At 47.3% G+C, this 21,257-nt stretch overlaps 1 protein-coding gene across 2 annotated transcripts in view; it reads left to right on the forward strand.

Annotated features, from left to right (window-relative positions):
- Nucleotides 1–15,925, forward strand: part of GLRA1 (glycine receptor alpha 1) — a 67,938-nt gene extending 52,013 nt beyond the window's left edge. Inside the window, exons 5-9 of one of the 2 annotated variants that reach the window (XM_073358120.2) lie at nt 3,392–3,474; nt 4,544–4,681; nt 5,323–5,537; nt 6,429–6,575; nt 15,367–15,925. In XM_073358120.2, the coding sequence (XP_073214221.1) occupies nt 3,392–3,474; nt 4,544–4,681; nt 5,323–5,537; nt 6,429–6,575; nt 15,367–15,657 (874 nt within the window). In that variant the 3' untranslated portion in view covers nt 15,658–15,925. Of the gene's footprint in view, nt 1–3,391; nt 3,475–4,543; nt 4,682–5,322; nt 5,538–6,428; nt 6,576–9,115; nt 9,415–15,366 lie in introns of those variants that run through there. The other variant, XM_073358121.2, reaches the window with a different exon arrangement.
- The last annotated feature ends 5,332 nt before the right edge of the window (nt 15,926–21,257 follow it).

Raw genomic sequence — 21,257 nt, forward strand, 5'->3', positions numbered from 1 at the left:
TGTGAGAGTGTTGGGTCATCCTTTAGGATAGGTTGTAGATCCTTAATAATGCGTTGGAGGGGTTTTAGTTGGGGGCTGAAGGTGACGGCTAGTGGCGTTCTGTTATTTTCTTTGTTAGGCCTGTCCTGTAGTAGGTAACTTCTGGGAACTCTTCTGGCTCTATCAATCTGTTTCTTTACTTCTGCAGGTGGGTATTGTAGTTGTAAGAAAGCTTGACAGAGATCTTGTAGGTGTTTGTCTCTGTCTGAGGGGTTGGAGCAAATGCGGTTGTATCGCAGAGCTTGGCTGTAGACGATGGATCGTGTGGTGTGGTCAGGGTGAAAGCTGGAGGCATGCAGGTAGGAATAGCGGTCAGTAGGTTTACGGTATAGGGTGGTGTTTATGTGGCCATTGTTTATTAGCACTGTAGTGTCCAGGAAGTGGATCTCTTGTGTGGACTGGACCAGGCTGAGGTTGGTGGTGGGATGGAAATTGTTGAAATCATGGTGGAATTCCTCAAGGGCTTCTTTTCCATGGGTCCAGATGATGAAGATGTCATCAATATAGCGCAAGTAGAGTAGGGGCTTTAGGGGACGAGAGCTGAGGAAGCGTTGTTCTAAATCAGCCATAAAAATGTTGGCATACTGTGGGGCCATGCGGGTACCCATAGCAGTGCCGCTGATCTGAAGGTATACATTGTCCCCAAATGTGAAATAGTTATGGGTAAGGACAAAGTCACAAAGTTCAGCCACCAGGTTAGCCGTGACATTATCGGGGATAGTGTTCTTGACGGCTTGTAGTCCATCTTTGTGTGGAATGTTGGTGTAGAGGGCTTCTACATCCATAGTAGCCAGGATGGTGTTATCAGGAAGATCACCGATGGATTGAAGTTTCCTCAGGAAGTCAGTGGTGTCTCGAAGGTAGCTGGGAGTGCTGGTAGCGTAGGGCCTGAGGAGGGAGTCTACATAGCCAGACAATCCTGCTGTCAGGGTGCCAATGCCTGAGATGATGGGGCGCCCAGGATTTCCAGGTTTATGGATCTTGGGTAGTAGATAGAATATCCCAGGTCGGGGTTCCAGGGGTGTGTCTGTGCGGATTTGATCTTGTGCTTTTTCAGGAAGTTTCTTGAGCAAATGCTGTAGTTGCTTTTGGTAACTCTCAGTGGGATCATAGGGTAATGGCTTGTAGAAACTCGTGTTGGAGAGCTGCCGAGCAGCCTCTTGTTCATATTCCGACCTATTCATGATGACAACAGCACCTCCTTTGTCAGCCTTTTTGATTATGATGTCAGAGTTGTTTCTGAGGCTGTGGATGGCATTGCGTTCCGCATGGCTGAGGTTATGGGGCAAGTGATGCTGCTTTTCCACAATTTCAGCCCGTGCACGTCGGCGGAAGCACTCTATGTAGAAGTCCAGTCTGCTGTTTCGACCTTCAGGAGGAGTCCATCTAGAATCCCTCTTTCTGTAGTGTTGGCAGGGAGACCTCTGTGGATTAGTATGTTGTTCAGAGGTATTTTGGAAATATTCCTTGAGACGGAGACGTCGAAAATAGGATTCTAGGTCACCACAGAACTGTATCATGTTCGTGGGGGTGGAGGGGCAGAAGGAGAGGCCCCGAGATAGAACAGCTGCTTCTGCTGGGCTGAGAGTATAGTTGGATAGGTTAACAATATTGCTAGGTGGGGTGAGGGAACCATTGCTGTGGCCCCTTGTAGCATGTAGTAGTTTAGAAAGTTTAGTGTATTTTTTCTTTTGTAGAGAAGCAAAGTGTGCGTTGTAAATGGCTTGTCTAGTTTTAGTAAAATCCAGCCACGAGGAAGTTTGTGTGGAAGGTTGGTTCTTTATGAGAGTATCCATTTTTGAGAGCTCATTCTTAATCTTTCCCTGTTTGCTGTAGAGGATCTTGATCAGGTGATTCCGCAGTTTCTTTGAGAGCGTGAGGCACAAGCTGTCAGCATAGTCTGTGTGGTATGTAGATTGTAATGGATTTTTGACCTTCAGTCCTTTTGGTACGATGTCCATCTGTTTGCATTTGGAAAGGAAGATGATGTCTGTCTGTATCTGTACAAGTTTCTTCATGCAGTTGATAGATTTCCACTCCATACGGCTAAATGCAGTGCCTTGCATAATGACAGGTTTCAGAGGAACAGCTGTGTTAGTCTGTATTCGCAAAAAGAAAAGGAGTACTTGTGGCACCTTAGAGACTAACCAATTTATTTGAGCATGAGCTTTCGTGAGCTACAGCTCACTTCATCAGATGTTTACCGTGGAAACTGCAGCAGACTTTATATACACACAGAAATCATGAAACAATACCTCCTCCCACCCCACTGTCCTGCTGGTAATAGGAAGTATTTCTTTACACAACGCACAGTCAACCTGTAGAACTCTTTGCCAGAGAATGTTGTGAAGACTATAACAGGGTTCAAAAAAAGAATTAGATAAATTCATAAAGGATAGGTCCATCAATAGCTATTAGCCAGGATGGGCAGGGATGCAAAACCATGCTCTGAAGTGTCCCTAGCCTCTGTTTGCCAGAAGCTGGGAATGGGCGACAGGGATGGATCACTTTATGATTCCCTGTTCTGTTCATTCCCTCTGGGGCACCTGGCATTGGCCACTGCCAGAAGACAGGATACTGGGCTAGATGGACCTTTGGTCTGACCCAGTCTGGCCATTCTTATGAGCATGGAACCTAATGCAGAGAGGTACGGTGGTGCATCATGGGACATGGAGTCTGACCAGGAGGCATCAGCTAGAGGAGACAATGGGGCACAAGGGACCTGGAACTACAACTCCCACGAGGCACTGAAGCGGCTCAGGCAGACAGAGATTGAACTGACCTAACCCAAAATATTTTGTTTCAATTTTTCCAACAGAAAATTTTGTTGAAATCTATCATTTCCCCCCCGCCCCCAAGCAAATTTCAATTTGGACAAAGCCCCATTTTCCAACCGGAAAATGTTTTGTTTGAAATTTTCCAACCGGTGCTAGCCTTTAGAAATACCTTATTTGGTGGATCCAGGATATCAGATAGGTCCAGATTGTTATGAGCCTGAGGCATGAAATAAAGATCGAAGCAGCAAGACAGTTTGGTGTGGGACTCTTCTGCGCTACACAATCCAAGAAGTGTTGTTATCACAACCCTCCACCTGTAAAAGGCAGCTGGGGATTAAATCACAGGCCCCGCTGCTCGGTATTTCTGACATGCTGCAATGTCACACTTGAAACTACATTCAAGGAAGATGCAAATAATCCAGGCAATGCCTCCAGCCAGGTAGGTGTGGCACTGCACAGGTAGCTGACTAGCCTATCTATACACTAGTGGACACCTAAATAGTTCAGATGTAATGTAACTACTTGTCAGTGTTCAGAATGCGTCTGGAATTCCCCTGTCTGTCTTCTCGCCCCAGGATTACACTAACGCTGGCTTGTCCCATGGATCTGAAGAATTTCCCCATGGACGTGCAGACGTGCATCATGCAGTTAGAGAGCTGTGAGTCCTGAGGGGTTTCCCCTCTAAAGATAACCACCGTCTTTCCTTTGCCCCGCTTTAGCTCTCAGCTGGTTCTCTGATTAAGAAAGACAAAGGGGGATAAAACCAGGACCTACCGCCTGGCATGTGCACGATCCTCTGCTCACATTCCTTTCCCTGCCAGCACCCACACAGCCCTGCCTAGCACTAGTTTCTACCAACAACTACTTCTTGAGCCTGTGTTGGAGGAATAAAGCCCCTGTCAAAGGCAAAAGGCATTCAGAGCTGGGGAGGGGAGGGCTCTTAAATCAGGGATCAGAAGCCAAAGTAGAGGTCCACATCCCTCCGCTCCTTGCATCGGTCCCCCCAAGAGCCCAGACATGCTGACATAAGCCTGTCTGTCCCTGTGATCCCTGCAATCTTGTTTGTTAGTTTTGCCAGTATGGTTTTCCTTCCTGCCACTAGCACTCACTCAGGGAGCAGCTCTCAGTTTTCCAGGAAACTACCTGACATCTCTTAGCTTGAGCCAGGTTCAAGCAATTGCTGAACTCCTAAAGGGGGAGCTCTAATTTATCTACATTTGCATTGGCCTCCTGCTTTGAAGGAGAAAGGTGAAGGTTCTCCAAGCTGCAAGTGGGGCTTTTTTCCCCCTTTACGATGCATGCTGGCACCTACAGGAACCCCTACCTGCTTCCTTAACTAAAAGGAAAGAAATCCAATGATTAACTTAATGCAGAGGAAGAGCCTGGGGCTGAAAGGCTCAGCTAAGTTATGATAAAAGAATAGCCCAAGCCAGCAGAATATCTGATTTATTGGACAGGAATCCACTGTGACCCATAAAGTTCACCACTATAACCATCACTGCCCACCTATACCATATATATAAGCTTTTATCACCAGGTATGCCTCAGCAAACTTGTTGTGCGAACCAGTGGAGAGCCATGAAACCCATCCTATCATGGGTGATCTGGTCTAACTCCCGGCATCTGTGCAGGACTCCCTTCCCCACAACACCATCCCTGTGAGCACCTGTCTTCGACACAGTTTGGTTTCTTGCTCATGTGTCCTATTTCTTCCCTACTCTCAACAGTTGGCTACACAATGAATGATCTGATATTTGAATGGCAAGAGAAAGGAGCTGTGCAGGTTGCTGATGGATTAACCTTGCCTCAGTTTATCCTGAAGGAAGAAAAAGATTTACGGTACTGCACCAAGCATTACAACACAGGTCAGTAACAGGGCATAAACCGCAGTCTCCCATCCTCAGTGCCACTTACCTTTACTCGCTAAGCTCCTTGCAGTAAGAATTTGGCCCTGTATATTTGCCACACATCATCTGTTGCATGCTAGCCGCATTTATCTAACAAATATATCCTGGAGAACAACCTGTCTAAAGGCTTGCTGAAGATATAATCTTCACACAAATGTATTGCCAGCAAGAAGCTAACAGACCCAAAACCTATGTCTCCTTCTTGTACTCATCAGAAGTCTCTGCATCTGCTGGGGTATTTAATTTGGACCCTCTCACCAAGCTCATCTCCATGGTGTGTCTATTCTAGAACTCAATGGGGAACTTCAGTCTACAGGGCTGTTAATCTGGCACCTTTCACTAGCACAAACTCACTATTGTTTAGTTAAAAAAGATGTCAGAGGGAGACGCATGGTGTTGTTATGCTGATGTTATAAATGCATGTGCTAGCCCTAGGGATACTCAGCCATCCCCTACCACATGCCCCCTTTGCCCAGCAAGAACCGTTTCTTAGCCAGGGAGTGGAAATTGCAGGCAGCCATTGTTTGCTGAGGTTGGATGCCATGAGATTATCATGCCTCCTACCAGTAACCCTCTAATTTAACTTCTGTCATTCTCAGGCAAGTTCACCTGCATAGAAGCACGTTTCCACCTGGAGCGACAGATGGGCTACTACCTGATTCAGATGTACATCCCCAGCCTTCTGATAGTCATCCTGTCTTGGATCTCCTTCTGGATCAACATGGATGCTGCACCTGCCCGTGTTGGCCTGGGCATCACCACTGTGCTCACTATGACCACCCAGAGCTCAGGTTCCCGAGCATCATTGCCCAAGGTACAAAGCACCCCTGACACTTGGAAGAAATTCCTTCATACCAATGTATTGAACAGTTAGGGCCAGATCTTCAAATATGTCCAGAATTCCAGTCAACAAACTTGCACATGGGCTTTCCATTACCTTTGTATGCTCCCAAATTTGTGGGCCGCCAGTGGCCAGTCCAGCCTCAACGCAAGTTAAAGCTGAGCTGCGCTAAGTTACACTAGGAGTAACTGCCCCCTAGGAGGCATCATTCTAAGCCAGAGAACAGCACTCTCAGGCCATGCCCTAAGTGCCTACAAATTCTTAACATGCATATTATATTAGTTCATATACTCAGTGTATCTCTGACATTCAATATTAATACTGAATCTGGCCCACTAAGATACAATCACAGAAATGTAGGGCTGGAAGTGACCTAAGAGGTCATCAGGTCTGGCCCCCTGTGCTGAGGCAGGACCAAGTAAACCTAGACCATCCCTGACAGGTGTTTGTCCAACCTGTTCGCAAAAACCTCCAATGATGGGGATGCCACAACTTCCCTTGGAAACCCATTCCAGAGCCTAACCACCTGTACAGTTAGAAAGTTTTATCTTGTATCAAACCTAAATCTCCCTTGCCGAAGATTAAGCCCTTTACTTTTTGTCCTACCTTCTGTGGACATAAAGAACAACTGAAACTTGGGTTTCTTCCTATTCTGTATGTGCTACTATTTTTCAGGATTAACGTCGGGTCCTGGACAACATTCCCTTGCTCGGTAAGACAGGTTTTAATGCCCGTGAGCTCTTGCTGAGCATATCATGGCTGCCTCAATTGTTTCATTGTCACTTTCCAAAGAGCTTGGGGGACTAGCGAGAAGAAAGGCAAGTGCTGGAACAAGGTCTCTCAGTCCCCCTCTCTAACCCACAGGTGTCCTACGTTAAGGCCATAGACATCTGGATGGCTGTGTGCTTGCTGTTCGTGTTCTCAGCTCTCCTGGAGTATGCCGCTGTCAACTTTGTGTCCCGGCAGCACAAAGAGCTGCTCAGATTCAGAAGGAAGAGGAGGCACCACAAGGTAATACACAAGTCATGCAGAGCACAGCTGGACCCAAGGAGTCCCCACCCTCTAGAACCTTAGAGGGTCACTCAATGGCCAGCTGGATCTAGCAAGTGGCGCTCAGTGAAGTTCTTTACATACAGGGAGATACAGAGGGGCAAGTGTCAGAGCTATATGGCCAGCTCTGCTGATTCTGGTTTCTCCTCCAATATTCAGCTTGCTTCTGGGGTGTACCAAACTCCTTTATTTTGTTTACTATGCCTGTTCAGGGATTTATGTCCAAAAAGACAGTTCTCCCAAGAGTGACTTCCAAAGGGACGGATTTGGAAGTGCAGCTTGTTTTGATGGTTGGGGGGTGGTGGGAGCGGGTCTATCATGGAATGGCATAACTTAGTGAGGCAGCTTACCATAGCATGGAGGTAAGTGACACATTTGTTGTATCTGCCACCTTGCCGAATATCGTGACGTTCAGAAGCATCTGCTGCTCGGATTTACTGTGATGTTCCTCTCTAAAATAGTCTTTAAAAAAAAAAACCCTTAAAATGTCCTTAGCCAAGCTCCATGCACGTTCCCCATGACTGAAATCAATCAGAGCATGTCTGTGTTGGGTAGAAATCTACAGTCTGTATGCCGGTAGCTTTGGAACCCTTCGGAATGTGCCCACAGCAGAGATGCTACGCCACATAATGAACTAGAGAGAGAAATATAATAGTAGATACAATTAGAGGCAGAGGAATATAAATAGCTGTCTCAGGCTGGCTCTAAATGCAGAGATGAATAGATACTAAAGAAGTTGAGCTTCATAAGCAGATGGAAGTCATCTCCTACATGGCAGGTGCCCGGCCTCTCTTGAGAGAGAACAACTCAACAGTAGGTATTAAGGTCCTAGAGAGGAAGTGCGTAATTATTTCTGGAGAAGATCCTGCCTTGATTACAGGCCATTCGGCCATTGGTGCACCATCTCATTCAGGGAATAAATCCGGGCACTTTACCTTCACCCCAGTTCCACGCATCATCGCCAGCATTTCGCACAACAGTGTTCACCTTCCATTTTCCATATGAACCTTCTGGGAGGGGCAGCTGTCTCTGTGCCCCAGGACTGCTCTAAGGGTTGGTGTATAGTGGCTTACTAAGGGTTTGTCACTGCATTACTGCAATGACATTGCACATGCACTAATCCCTAGCCTATAACCAGCTGGGATTTTGAACAGCTTCATACCTACTAGGAAAGGCTGCCTTTCTACCGCCTTCCACCTCCCCAGTGCTGGGGGATGATTTGGCTCAGGGCTGCTTTAATTTGTTTTGCCTGGAACAAGTTTCCTAGGGGCCACTCAGCCAGCTCAGGATCTGCAGAATGCAGCATTCTCTGCACCCACCCGCTCAGCACTCACTGTGCAGCTTGAGGCAGGGAGTAGGACAGCATAGCATGCAGCTGGCTCTGCCAGGATGACATCACCCAGGGATTCTCCTCTACAAGGGGAATTCCAGCTGCCCCTTAGGGTTTTCCCATTGTGCAAAGTGGAAGGGAGTGGAGACCAGGGATCTGACCCTCTAAAGCATGGGATTTATTTGTTTTCACCTTTATCAGCCCGACTTCCTAGTGGTGCTGACCACTGCTTCAGACTGGGAGTGCCAGCCTACCTCGGGGATCCCCGGCTTTAGCCCAGGGGGCTTGCTATGCATAGACCGGAAGATTTAGCACTTGGCTGAACCACGCCTCTCCCAGTCTCTTCTCTCCAGGAGGTTGTCTTACACCCCCCTCTCCTGCTGGCCCATCCCTTACAGCAGAGGAAGACAGCCTATTAGATGAAGTGCCATGGGACTCTCCCAAGAACTGTAAACATTTAAAAGACATAGACAAGAATTTAGGAACCATCCAGTTACACTGGGCCAGGCACTGTCCTGTAGGGGGCTCAAAGAGCAGTGGCCTGAATGTAACGCGGTGCCGCAACTTCAACACAGAGCTCAGCAGAGGACTAAGAGGCCCCTTGTAAAAATGCCTCAATTAACTAGAGAGACAAGGCGGGCGAGGTCAGAGCTTTCATTGGACCCACGCCTGTCGGGGAGAGGGGCAAGCTTTTGAGCTACACAGAGCTCTTCCTCGGGTCTGGCTCTGCCCAGCTTGTCTCCCACCAGCAGACGGTCCAATAAAAGATGTGACCTCACCCACCTTGTCTCTCCATATCCTGGGACCGACAGGGCCACACCAGTGCTGCAAACTCCATTAACTAGGACAATGAACTCAGAAGCAGCAGATTTTCAGCACCCTCCCTAAATCACTGGCCTATAGCAAGAGTTAATTTGTTACGAAGAATCACCCCAGAAGGCTAGAAAATAGGTCAAACCACGGAGCAACTGGACTTCTAGCTGCACAATGGTTCCTCACATGCCAGAGAAATTGTTGCACTCTCAGGAGGCAGCATGATCTAGTGGATAAGATGCCAGGAGACCTGGGTTCTGTTCACAACTCTGTAACATCTAGACAACCAACTTCTCACCCTGTGCTTCAGTTTCCCCATCTGCAAAATGGGTGATAATGGTTGCTCACTTTTGTAAAGCATTTTCAGATCTCTGGATGAAGAATGCCATATACATGCACAAAGACAAGTGCTCTATGGGCCATGGGAACCAACAGCAAAGCTCCCATTAACTTCCGTTGTGCACGATCAGGCCACGTCATGGAGAGAAAACTAGCACATTCTGGTTCTGAGGGAGTGAGAACTGCCTGCTTAAACCAGTCTGAGCTGCAGCCATCCAGCCCGGGTGCCTCACTGTGCTTTTATCCTCTAGTCCAGATTCAAGCATCCCTTTCTACTGAGCCACGCTGCTGCATGCAGCTCGCGCTGCCGTACTGTTGACAAACTAATAATAAAAACTCTAGTTAGAACGTTTCAAAAGATCTGTTTGCCAGAGGTATTCAACCAAACGCAAGGCTGCTGTTACAATCCCTGCATAATCTCACAGCAACTTTAATTGGAACAAAGCACAAACATAAAAACACGCCCAGTAAGCGGGGATTGCACGCTCATCAAAACTTGCGGTTGATTGCGTGTATTCCAAGCACATTGTACAGCTCTGGAGAACCTGATGGCTCTATCCCGGTGCCCTGGAATCTTCTGATGTCTCTCTTCTAAGCACTGACATATCACACTGAATGAAATAATGTATTAAAATGGGCAACACTAAAGGAGCAATCAGATTGGCTGTTCAGGTCAAAACTTGCTAGCCCCTTGCCTCCCCTTCATATCATGTGACCAAGGTGCTTCAGTGATGTATTGTCATAAGTGAATCTAGACACACCGGCTATATTCTGTTCATTTTGATTTTCATTTTACTTAGCGGCCGACATAACTTGGCTAGACTTCCCTGTCTGCAATGGCACTTGCCCACAAAAAATTTCTTTCTGGATTTCATTTAAAACCCAGAGGTGAAAGTAAGCTGGTACGGGCAAGAAAGTGGCCGCTGGTACAGGCCGGTACACAGTCAACGCTAAAGCCCTGCCACGGGAGCACTTTAAGCACCATACCGGCAGGGCCACTGACGGGGGCAGGGAGGGGCAAAAGGGGCAGCTGCCCGGGGCCCAGTGATTTAAAAGGGCCCGGGGATCCCGGCAGCAGCCCCTTCTGCCCAAGGCCCTGCCCCTCCCCCCCTTGCCCAGGAGCCTGGCCGCCCTTTAAGTTACCTTCACCCCTGTTGTACCCCTACATTCGTAACACCCTCTCCCCAGCATGCACGAGTGTGAGAGACTCAACTCGCCCGTAAAGCTACTTGCAGACTTATACCCCCCTATACCTTGCATGTTGGAGTCCTTCCATGGGAACTAGAAGGTACAATTGACCTCACAAAAGGTCGAATAACTAGCCCATAAAATATGCATTGAGTGATTAAATGGGCCACGTTTTCAGCCATGACGTTCAGTCAGGAAAAAAGCCGAGTCAATTGTTTTGTACCTGCAAAAAAGCATATCTGCGTGCCGATCGCGTTGTTGAGCCCCCCACTACGCAAAGAGCACGTGCAAATGGGATGGAGGCGCATTTCTAACGGGGGGGAAGCACTGGGCTGTGCGTTTCCGCAGGTGTCAATCAAGGCCAGCAGCAGAGAGAGAAGTTGGCTCAATCAGTGTAAGAGGGACATTTTCATTCCATTACTATTTGCAATTTCACAATTTATATAGGGATGCACTTTGTGAAATTCAGCGAGCCTGCGTGTGTGTATATGTGTGTGTGTGTGTGAGAGAGAGAAAGAGAGATGGCCAATCAGGGAGCAGATGCAATATCATATGACCAGTTACACAGCACAAATAATGAACAGCAAACAGCCAAAGGCAACAACTTGTGAACACCCCATAGACCAGAGGTCCGCAAACTGTGGGGTACACCCCACTAGGTGGACATGGAGGAATGTTTGGGGGGGGCGCGCAACAGGGCCCAGGCCAACCCCCATGGGGATGGAAAGGGAGCGCCACCCAGCCCCCACTGCGCTCCCAGCTCTGCTCCAGCCCCACCCCGAGCCTCAGCCCCCGACTATGGCCCAGCTCTGCACCTGGCCCTGGTCCCAGCCCAGCCCGTGACTCCATCCCCGGACCCAGAACCACCCCCAGCTGTGGCCTCAGCCTTGGCCCCTAACCCCTGTCCCTGCTCTCAGCTCTAGGGGGATAGGAGGCAGACAGGGGTAAGGGGGGGCATGACCTTGAAAAGTTTGGGGACCACTGCCACAGCCTGACTGTCCAAGCCCCCTTTGGCAACTACGTACCATGGTGTATGCAGCTTTAAAAGCTGTGATGAGCATGCATGGTTACTGCCCCTTCAAGGTCTAGAACATTCTGGTCTCACAGAGCACTATTGACCTGTTCATCATTTCCACTTGGAGCTGGCTGGAGACTGAACAGGATAATGCCCGCTTGGTCCCTTTGTGGGTTTTATTCTTGCTGTTGCCCATCCTCATTCAGTTAAAGTCATTTTAGTTCATTAAAAAGGCACGATTGGCTGATTTGGCCCTGAAGACATGGCGCTCACCAATGAAGAATAAATTCGCAGAAAATCAAGACTGGCCCGTGAATGATTCATAAAGAACAAAAAGGAGTACATTTGCAATGAATATTATTCACAATTGTTTGATCTGCATGTGTGTTTGTACCTGCCTGACACACCTGTAATGGCGATGGAGTCCGAACTCCAAAGTTAAGACGGAGATGTGTCTTGCACCGTGGACCTGATTATTAGAGGAGGGGTCTGGGTTCTCAGCACCTCTGAAAATCAGTCACACAGTGTTTGTACCGCATGCTAGTTGTATTGAGATTTCCACTTCAGTCTTCATTGAGATGCTGTAGGTGTAGGCCTGCACCTGTGGGTCATCAGGTACTTGACATCTGCCTCGCCCGCACTTGGAGCACGTCCCTCGAGGTGCTAATTGGCAGCCCCGGCTTTCTTGCTTTGGTTCCCTGCCACCTGCTGGCAACAGCAGGAAGTAGTCGCCTATCTGCCGCAAAGGAGAACAGAGAAGCTCCCTGACTTGAGAGAGGCACCAGGTCATGTGGAGGTTAAAAGTGGCCCCCACACTTCAGAAACCAGTCACGCTGGTTTCTACTCAATGCTAATTGCTGATGCATCCTCTACCACGTAGATTAAAATAGCAAAATCCACTTGCTGGCTGAAAAACCATGTTTCCCAGTTTCTCCATAATCTAAATCTGCCTAGCAAACAAATTGGATTTTTATTTTATTATTTTGGTACTAAAATGGTAGAAATAGTAATTCTATGAACTATCAACTTCCTTTTCTCTTGTTTCTAATTAAGGCCAATGTTACGCAGGCACAGAAATGCCCAAGGGGTGGCACACAGAGATTTTAATGGGCTCTACAGAGAGTCGGGATGGGTTTCATGAAGGGTTATCCCTGCAACGAGCTCAGCCTCAGGCGGGTTTCTGCTGCTCACTGTCTCCCAGATTCACTCATTCCTGGCTTGTGTGTTATGTTGGCTCAGGTCTTCACTTCCTCCCTCCATCTCTCCCCCGCCTGATGGAGGGACAGACAGGGACAAGTGGAGGTACTACCATGATTCAGGAATCCCTGTCTTCAAAAGTATCAACATAACTTCCCAAAGCAAACATGAAGAATGCTTGAGCTGAGGGAGGAGTATCTCACAAGGTGTACATACAGCACCTAGCGTAATACGGCCCTGATATTAGCTGGGGCCTCTAGGCTTTGATATAAATGACCATGAGCCAGAGCCTGATGTTCTGACTCAACACCCAGTTCAGATCCTGCCCACCATTACACTAGTGTACCTCCCCCAACTCCAGTGGGGCTCCTCCTGATTTACACCAGGGTAAGTGAGAGGAGAATTTGGCCTACGGTCTTTACACTGGCAAAACTCCCAGCACTGAAGCAAACCCTCTCAACTGAAATCAAAGGCTGATTTAGAACAGAGCATTTGGCCTCAGCATACCTGAGCTGATTCGCATTAAGGTCTATCCTTATTCAGTCCCTTGTTACTCCCATTGACTTCAGGAAGAAGTTTACCCCTTTGGAAACAAAAGGATTTGGCCCTGAAAACCTACATTCTTAGGCCTCCATTGCGCAGGCCTGTTCACTCCCACGAAAGTTGCCAATTTTGGTTGGACATACTCCTGGAGGATTCATCACATGACAATCTTTCATTAAAGATTAATCTTTCATTCCTGGATACTCCAGGACAATCCTGGAGGATTGGCAACCCTAACTCCCATGGATTTCAGCATCAACTGACCAGGTCTTAATCTGCAGCAAGGGAGATATGGGTTAGACACGAGGAAAAACTTAGAATTAAAGCAGGCATCCAAGGGAGGTTGTGGAATCCCCATCATTGGTTGGAGAAACACCTGTCAGGGATGCTCTAGGTTTACTTGGTCCTGCCTCAGTGCCAGAGGCTGGACTAGATGACCTCTCCAGCCTGACATTTCTCTGATTCTAGGTGCCTTGCCCCCTGCTGATCTTCCTGACCCCAGCACAGAGCCATGTGGGTGCAGGCTCCTTTGAATCGACATCAGGGGGCAGGCATTGGGAAAGTTTCCTTCATCTCTGATTACTTCTGTCTGGGAACAATGTGCATGGTACCGAGGAGGTTTCTCCTCTTCTCTCAGCGCTGGACATTCAGGAGCTTCGGGGCCTATAGGAGATACCTAGTACCACTTCAGAGAGCAGTACAATGATGGAGAGGGGTCCACTGGGATGGCATGAAGTGGAGTATCAAAGAAGGGAATGTTGCTGCAGAGAACACAGCCCTGAGACAAAAGAGGAAGGATGGGCCAGTGGTTAGAGTGCTAGCCTGGGACTTGGTGGAGATGGGTTGAATTCCCAGCTTTGGGCAAGCTATTGTGGGTCTCAGTTCCCCATCTGTAAAATGGGGGTAATAACTAGGCATTCAGATACTACAGCAATGGGAGCATTATAAATAGACTTCACACACCCCCACCCCAGGAAGAGAGGAGGGGATGCGGGTGAGGGCCTACAGAAGGAACCCAGCAAGGGATGGGGAGTAGGTACATCGTGTCAGTAAGTCAAACAGCTCGCCAGCTTACTAAGCTTGTCTAAAAAATAAAAGCAAGGCTTTATTTCATTTTTTGCTCAAATGTGCTGACGTGCTCTTGGCTCCACTGTGTGGTTACCCAGCTGTGAGTGTGTAATTCCCCCATGCCGTGCAGCTACATGCCCAAGGTAGGGGCCATCCATAAAAGACACTCTGCAAAGGAGGACTGATGGGGCAGGAATGGGGGACATTTTTAGAAAGAACAGGGAGGAACTGGAATTGGCTGGTGCCACATCAATGCATTTTTATAGATTAAGCCCCTCTAAAGCATTACTGGGAGAAGCTGCATTTCTTCAGAGATTTAGGGCAGAGGTTACATGGACTTACCAGCTGCCTGTTGGATTTTGAGCATCATTACAGTTCATTAGTAACATGGTCTAGTGGATAGTACACAGAACCAGGAGTCAAGAGACCTGGATTTCTATTCCTGACTCAGCAACTGATTTGCCGTATTACCCTAGGCAAGTCACTGCACGTCTCAGTTTCCCCATTTGGGAAATAGGGCCAACACCTTCCTTTGTAAAGCACTTTGCGATGCAGATAAAAGGACTGACACATAAGGACACAGTATTGTTGTTTAGTCATTGGATTGTACAGCAGACTCTTGAGCGAGCCAGTCGCCTAGCACTAAACATTGGTGCACTACTGAATTTCAAGTGGGATGACTATTTCCTTAAATGGGGAGGAGATGAAACCAGGTTGACATATTTCCCAAGAAAGAGGGGAATCAGGGCCACGATGAGACTTACAGGAACAGATAAAGAAACGGAAGGTGGGCTCATTGCTCATTCCAGAACACCTGCAGAGATCTTTTCATGGACGGCCCTTTACGCTGCCAAGTCCATGTAACTCCATAGGAATTCTCATGTTGCGGCTTTTACTATATGAGTTACATGGAGCCCGCTCCTTCTGGGCAAGCAGAAAAAGAAGGTATGAAGGGAGGGAGGCAGAAGCAAAACAGGGGATGTGTGGGGGAAAAACACACAAAAAACCCAATGACTAACCATAAGGAAAGATAAGTCAATCCCACTTCCAACTCCAGCTGGATCCCCTGATTTGCATCTGTGCATAATACAGATAGCACCCCTCTATAAGGCTGATCTCCTAAGACAAAGGGTTTGTCCAATACATCAAGGGAGCTGTGTCCACCAATGGAGCTGAAGGCCATCAGTGGAGAGCCTTATAGCAAGGGTGCATTGTCTCCATCTTATTTTAAGTAGAGCCCTATGATGAATCTGTTTCAGGAGGACGAAGCCGGAGAAGGTAGGTTCAACTTCTCTGCCTATGGGATGGGCCCTGCCTGCCTGCAAGCAAAGGACGGCATCTCGGTCAAAGGAGCCAACAACAACAACACAGCCAACACAGCCCCGGCCGCCTGCAGGTCTCCCGACGAGATGCGCAAGCTGTTCATCCAGCGAGCCAAGAAGATTGACAAGATCTCGCGTATTGGCTTCCCTATGGCTTTTCTCATCTTCAACATTTTCTACTGGATTATCTACAAGATCGTCCGCAGGGAGGACGTGCACAACCAGTGAGCAGGGCCGCCCAGAGAGGAGAGCCAAACAGGATGAGAGGGGAGAAAGCAATCCTCTATACACATGTGCAATAGCAATGCAGCAATGCATGAATTTAAGAATGTGGCAATATCTACTTTAAAATAAACGGGGGGAGGGGAGGGACTTTTAAATATACAAACTGAGGATTACCAGGGGCTGGGGAAGGAAGTTTTCCAAAACTTGAATTGGGGGATTGCAGGGGGCTAGGTGTTTTACAGCATAGGAAGGTTCGGATTGCTACAGCAGCAGTCCAAGCAGTGTAATATATTAAATATATATTCATGCTTAATTATAATGCAAAAAAAAATCCTTTTTTTAGCCTATTAACAGCTTAAATTCTAAAGCCACTGGAATGATTCATGATTCCATGTGCAGAAGATATTACAATTATGCTTAAATCTGACTTTTGCTATATAAAGGCCATACAAGTTTCCAGCCAAGCACGCAAAAAAAAAAAAAAAAAAACCCACACATACACACAAGAGAGTCATTTATGCTTCCCTAGGTTTGGTGTCTGTGTTTTCAAGTTGGGATGGATTGGGGGAACTTTAAGGAAGAGGCTGTGTGTCATTCTTTTGGCCAAGGATTTGAAAATCAAATATTTTGTCTCTCTTAGTTAAAGGAAATATAGTCCCCATCCCCTTTAGAGGCTGGCCCAACGAGAAATCTGAAAACACGAGGGCATTAGAAAGTGCGAGTATGTGCTGTCCTTTTCAGCAAACCAAAAGAGTGACAATCTCAAGAGGCAGCAATTGCCCTTAGCACAAGTAACAAAATTGTTTTAAAACAGCGTTTGTGTTTCAACCCTTTTATGCCACATTTGTTTGGGGGGGGGGGTGGAAGGTGAATGGGAAAAAACAGACAGCAATTGTGTTTCGATAGAGCTTTAAAAAAAAAATCCCGGCGTTCTAATGCTCCGCGCCTCGCAGTGAGGAAGGGAAGTAGATAGAGAAATAAGAGAAATCGATTTGTACTGGTGCAGGCTGGGGTGGGGGGGAGCGGTAGCTGTACAGAGAGGGCAATCATTATTTTCTGCCATTGCATAGCAGTAACAGTATTGAAACTGGGTCGAGGGCCCAACTATGCTTTTGTAACTTTCGAGTGCTGCGTTCAGCTCTGACGTCCAGGGAAAGAGGAACGAGCCTTCTTTTCCCTCTGTTGTTTGGCGGAAGGATCTGGTCCCCGGGGGGAGCCCAAGGAAGCCAAGCAGATGAGGAGAAGGGAAGGCCATTAATGTTTACATGGGGTGGGAAAGGGGTTTCCAGGAGCCAGGCATCCAAAGAGGGGACGGAAACGCTGGCAAATAGGCAGGGGGCTGCCCTTCAGACAAGCTTGTGATGCAAGCGTAATGTCAGTGTTCGGGGTAGGGATGGGGGCATTTTATACAGCTCTGTTGCTGGCATCTCAAAGACAGGCTCAGGAGCAGTGCAGATGAGCAGAGTTGCTGTCCTATCCCTGTCTTTGGGGCCATCTTCGATCCAGTAGCCAGGCTGCCGAGCTGCCATGGCTGTATTTTATTTATTTATTGTTGCGCACTTTAGTGTGTCAGGTGATAAGAGAAGCAGCGAATGGGAAAGAAGAGACAATCAGTTGGCACTGAAGCACCCAGGCTGGGTCTTGATTGCTATGTAGAGACCGGGATGCTGAACTAAGGGAGCCAGATCAGAGGCGCCTCGGGAGGTTTTCAACACCCCTGCTCAGGATTTGCCTTTCAGCAGCTGGAAACAACTGGCCTGGGGCAGGACTGATCCATTTCTATCCATGTAGGAGGCAGGCGTTCGATTTCAGGAGTTGCATCTCTACATGTGATACAAGGCAACGCAAAGCAAAACTCCAGCCCTTTTATACAGGTCTACTGGACCAGGGACGGAATAGAGAGCCTCTCGCCTCGGACACCCACTCGGATCTGACCCAGGTCAGTCGCAACCAGCCATCTGATGGGAAAGCGGTGAAAGGGTTTGGTGGGCTAAATGCAGCTCCCAGTCCAAAAGCCCGTGTCACAGCGGCCAGCCTTAGAGCAGAGAGGCCAAGGGTGGAGACTGAAGGCCGTTCTAGCACAGGCCAGATGCACCGTGGGAAGGGGAGGGACGAGGATGGGGAAAGCTTGCCCATGGCTGCCCAGGTGCTACCGGTTCTGTGGACAGACATCAGTCTGCAGGGCTGCCAGGCCAGCACCTTTCACCAGCACTAAATGCACTTTATTTAAAAATAGAAGAAAAAAAGGCAAAAAAAAAAAAAAAAAAAGTGGGTCTGTTGCACAGAATAGGGTAAAATGCAGTATTTTCTAAAGTCTTGGCAAGAGGTACCGCTTAGCTTCAGGGGCTCGTTATCACTGCTGGGATGGGGACAGGGAGTGAAATACCAGCCCCCTCCCTCCACTCAGGCAGCATAAATCTTGTAGATTGAGGATTTTGTTCTTCTGTCGCTGGGTAACAGAGCGTTCCCAGGAAGGGAGAAGTCACTGGAATACAAAGCAGTCAGGCAGAGCCGATGTTTAATCTGAAGATGACTGAGTCTTGGCTGGGGACCGAGACTGCTGCTGGCTTGAGTTTGCTTGTTGAATTATTGAACCCTCTGCGGCATGAATGGCCTGTTGTGCCAGTTGTGTGCTGGGGAATCGCTCTCAACAGCTTGTCATGACCTGAAGTGAATGAGGAGATTGAGGGAATTTCCTACCTGTCTGACACCAGGGCAGACTCTGCAGCTAACACACCCCATACCCCCACGTGTTCCCTTTGAGGAACACAGGGGAAAGCCCTGCCTGCATTTGTCTGTCTTTGGTCATGTGAAATGGATTCTAGATCCATCCTTGGCACTAACATTTTGGATCCTGACCATTAAATAATGATTTTTCCCTTCCCTTTCCAAATTCTGATTCACACTCCTAGTTTGGGCTAAATTCATCTCAGTTGCAACTCCACTGACTTCAAGGGAACTACAGGAGGGGTCAGCTGTTGCCCCCTAGGGAGAGTTCCCATCTGCAGATTTCTTTCTCCTGAACCACTGTGACAGCTTAGCTGTTATGAGTAGTGGCCATTAGATGATTAACAAACCACACGTCTCAGTATGCAATACTAGGGAATCTGGAGCCTAGTTTGTGACATCTTTTGTTATAACTTTGTTACATCCTACTTTGCTTTTTTCAATTCATCCCATGTACAGGGCATGATGTGGGGTGGGGCGGGGGACTCGGGTCTGACAAGAGCCAGGAAAACATGTTTCTGATTAACTGGATTCTGATCCAGCTTAGAAAGGGGTACTGAGCTCAAACAACCCTGAAACTTGGGGAAGTTCAGATCCAGATCTGAACCATGGCCAAATTTGCAGCTCATGTTCATCTGTCATCTCCAGTCCTGTCTAGTTTGGGATGTCGGAAGAGAATAGGAGACATACGTCCTGATCCTGAAACATCCTGAATCCAGGCAGATGGCTGCACCTGCATGGAGCCCCACTGACTTCAGCAGGGCTCCATGGGGCCATATCGATCCACTCAGATGGAGCACCTTGTAGGGGCCAAACTGGGAGAGATGGGTGACTAAATTCTGGACCCAATTACTGTGATGCTAAAGTCAAAGTTTTGCCATTCAGTGTAAACACAATCAGGTCTCTTGTCATTTCCTTACATAGCCAGTTAATATTTATGTGATATCTCAGACTAAGGGCTTGTCTATCTACATGGGAAACTGACTGGCAGAAATACAGCAGTGTAATCTTACCACTGAATAGTTCTGCTGGTCATGTTCCACATATAGAAAAGCCCTTAGTTTTTTCTACAGTACTCATCCTTGCAGTACCGAACCACTGACAATTATGGAAGGTTTCACAGGGTGTTTCTACATACTGTATTTACCCTGTATATACTAAAAGAAACTGCCAGCTCTCCAAAGTACACAGCTTTATTATTGCCAGCAACAATATTTATTAGCAATAACCCACAGGTTTCCCATTTGCGCTGTCGGTCCCTGCCATAAGTGAACTATATCACTACTGTAGCAGGTAACCTTTTATGGAAATTGGGGTCAGCAGGTGTTTTTTTAAGTGCAAATCAGAATATTATGTAATGGCAAGAAAAACAAATAGTGACCTGTAGGTACATTTTTCAAACGAGACTTAGGCATCTAAATCTCTTTTGAAAATGGGACTTAGACTGCCAAATCATGAAGGCACCCCTTGTCTCCCATTGTTTCTTCCCGACATGTGGCTGAAATGGTATAATCACATGATCAGGAATTAATGTTCTCACATGTAAATATGACCATTGAAGGGCAAAAATAATTGTAATATAGACAGTGATAGTAATATAGATTTTCATTTGTCTTTACTCATGTTTTTTAGGTTGTAATTCACAGTCAGAGTCCGTTTTGGGTCTTAATCCTGCGGTCATGGAAATCGGCGAGAGTTGAGCTGTATCTTAAGGTGCTAAGTAATTCTGTAAAAGTGCTTGATCCTGCAAGGTGCTGAGCATTCTGACCTCAGATCCAGCAAAGGCCACATGCTGAACTTTAAGCCTGTGAGCAAATCCACTGATCTCGAGGGAAGCACTCATGTGCTTTAAGTTAAGCATGTGTTTGAAAGCTTTGCTGAACCGGGGCCAGCATGTTCAGCTCCCTGCAGGATTGAAGCCTGAGACCACTGAGAACTTTGAAAGTTCTTCTGCCAACAGGAAATAAGTGATTTACGTTTCAAACATTTTTTCCCTCCACACGGTGCTGCTTGAGCCTTGTCAATTTCAAGGCAGAGCCAGGGTGGTTCAAATTAGCATGGTCATTCTGTCTTATTTACAGTCCCAGGGACCCTGCGGGTTCTTAAAGTTGGTGGTAAAGTTTCCATGCATTTCACAATTATTATTTCACAGTCCTGGTCCCATTTCAGTCCATTGCAAAACACCCACGCAGCTGAATGGGAGAAGGATTCGGCTCTCATCCCGTACAGGAAGCATTTAGCAGTCTCTTATTCCCATGAGGGAGCTTTCCAAGCTGTGCTTGCTGGTGGAAAGAAGCTCTAATGCTGCTCCTCTTTCTGAATCAATTTCTACCTTTTTTTTTTTTAATGGAGGCACTTCATTAGTTAAAGAGATAATTAAGGTACTTGATCATTCTTGAGGGCATTAAGATTAGCACCAAAGAGGAAATTAGCATGCAATAATTTTAGGATCATTAAGGTTTCCTCTGATACCAGCCAGGGCCACTAGCCATCTCTCTTTCCCTCCCCTTTCTCCCACTGATGATCAGTACCACCTTCATTGCTTAGGGTTATGCATCTCATTTTCTCAAACTAATCTATACCTGAAGGCTGTTACTTATTCCTGGGGGTCTGCACAGTGACTTTGGTTCCTCTGTTTCACTGCTACAATTTTTCCATGTTCTATTTCCCTCACCCTCCCTCCGATTTGAAATAGAACGCTAGATCCCAAAGTCAGCATAAAGACAAAGCAAAGCCAAAAAAAAAAAAACAACCCAAATTACATTGCTTGTAAGAAAAAAAACCAACCTCTGATGGAAATTATATTCTGCAGAATCCCATTAAACAGCTTCAAACCAGCCTCAGATAACTAATGTGGGAATGAAAAGCACTTGCTT

Source organism: Lepidochelys kempii, chromosome 8, assembly GCF_965140285.1.
Source record: "Lepidochelys kempii isolate rLepKem1 chromosome 8, rLepKem1.hap1, whole genome shotgun sequence".
Lineage (NCBI taxonomy): Eukaryota > Metazoa > Chordata > Testudines > Cheloniidae > Lepidochelys > Lepidochelys kempii.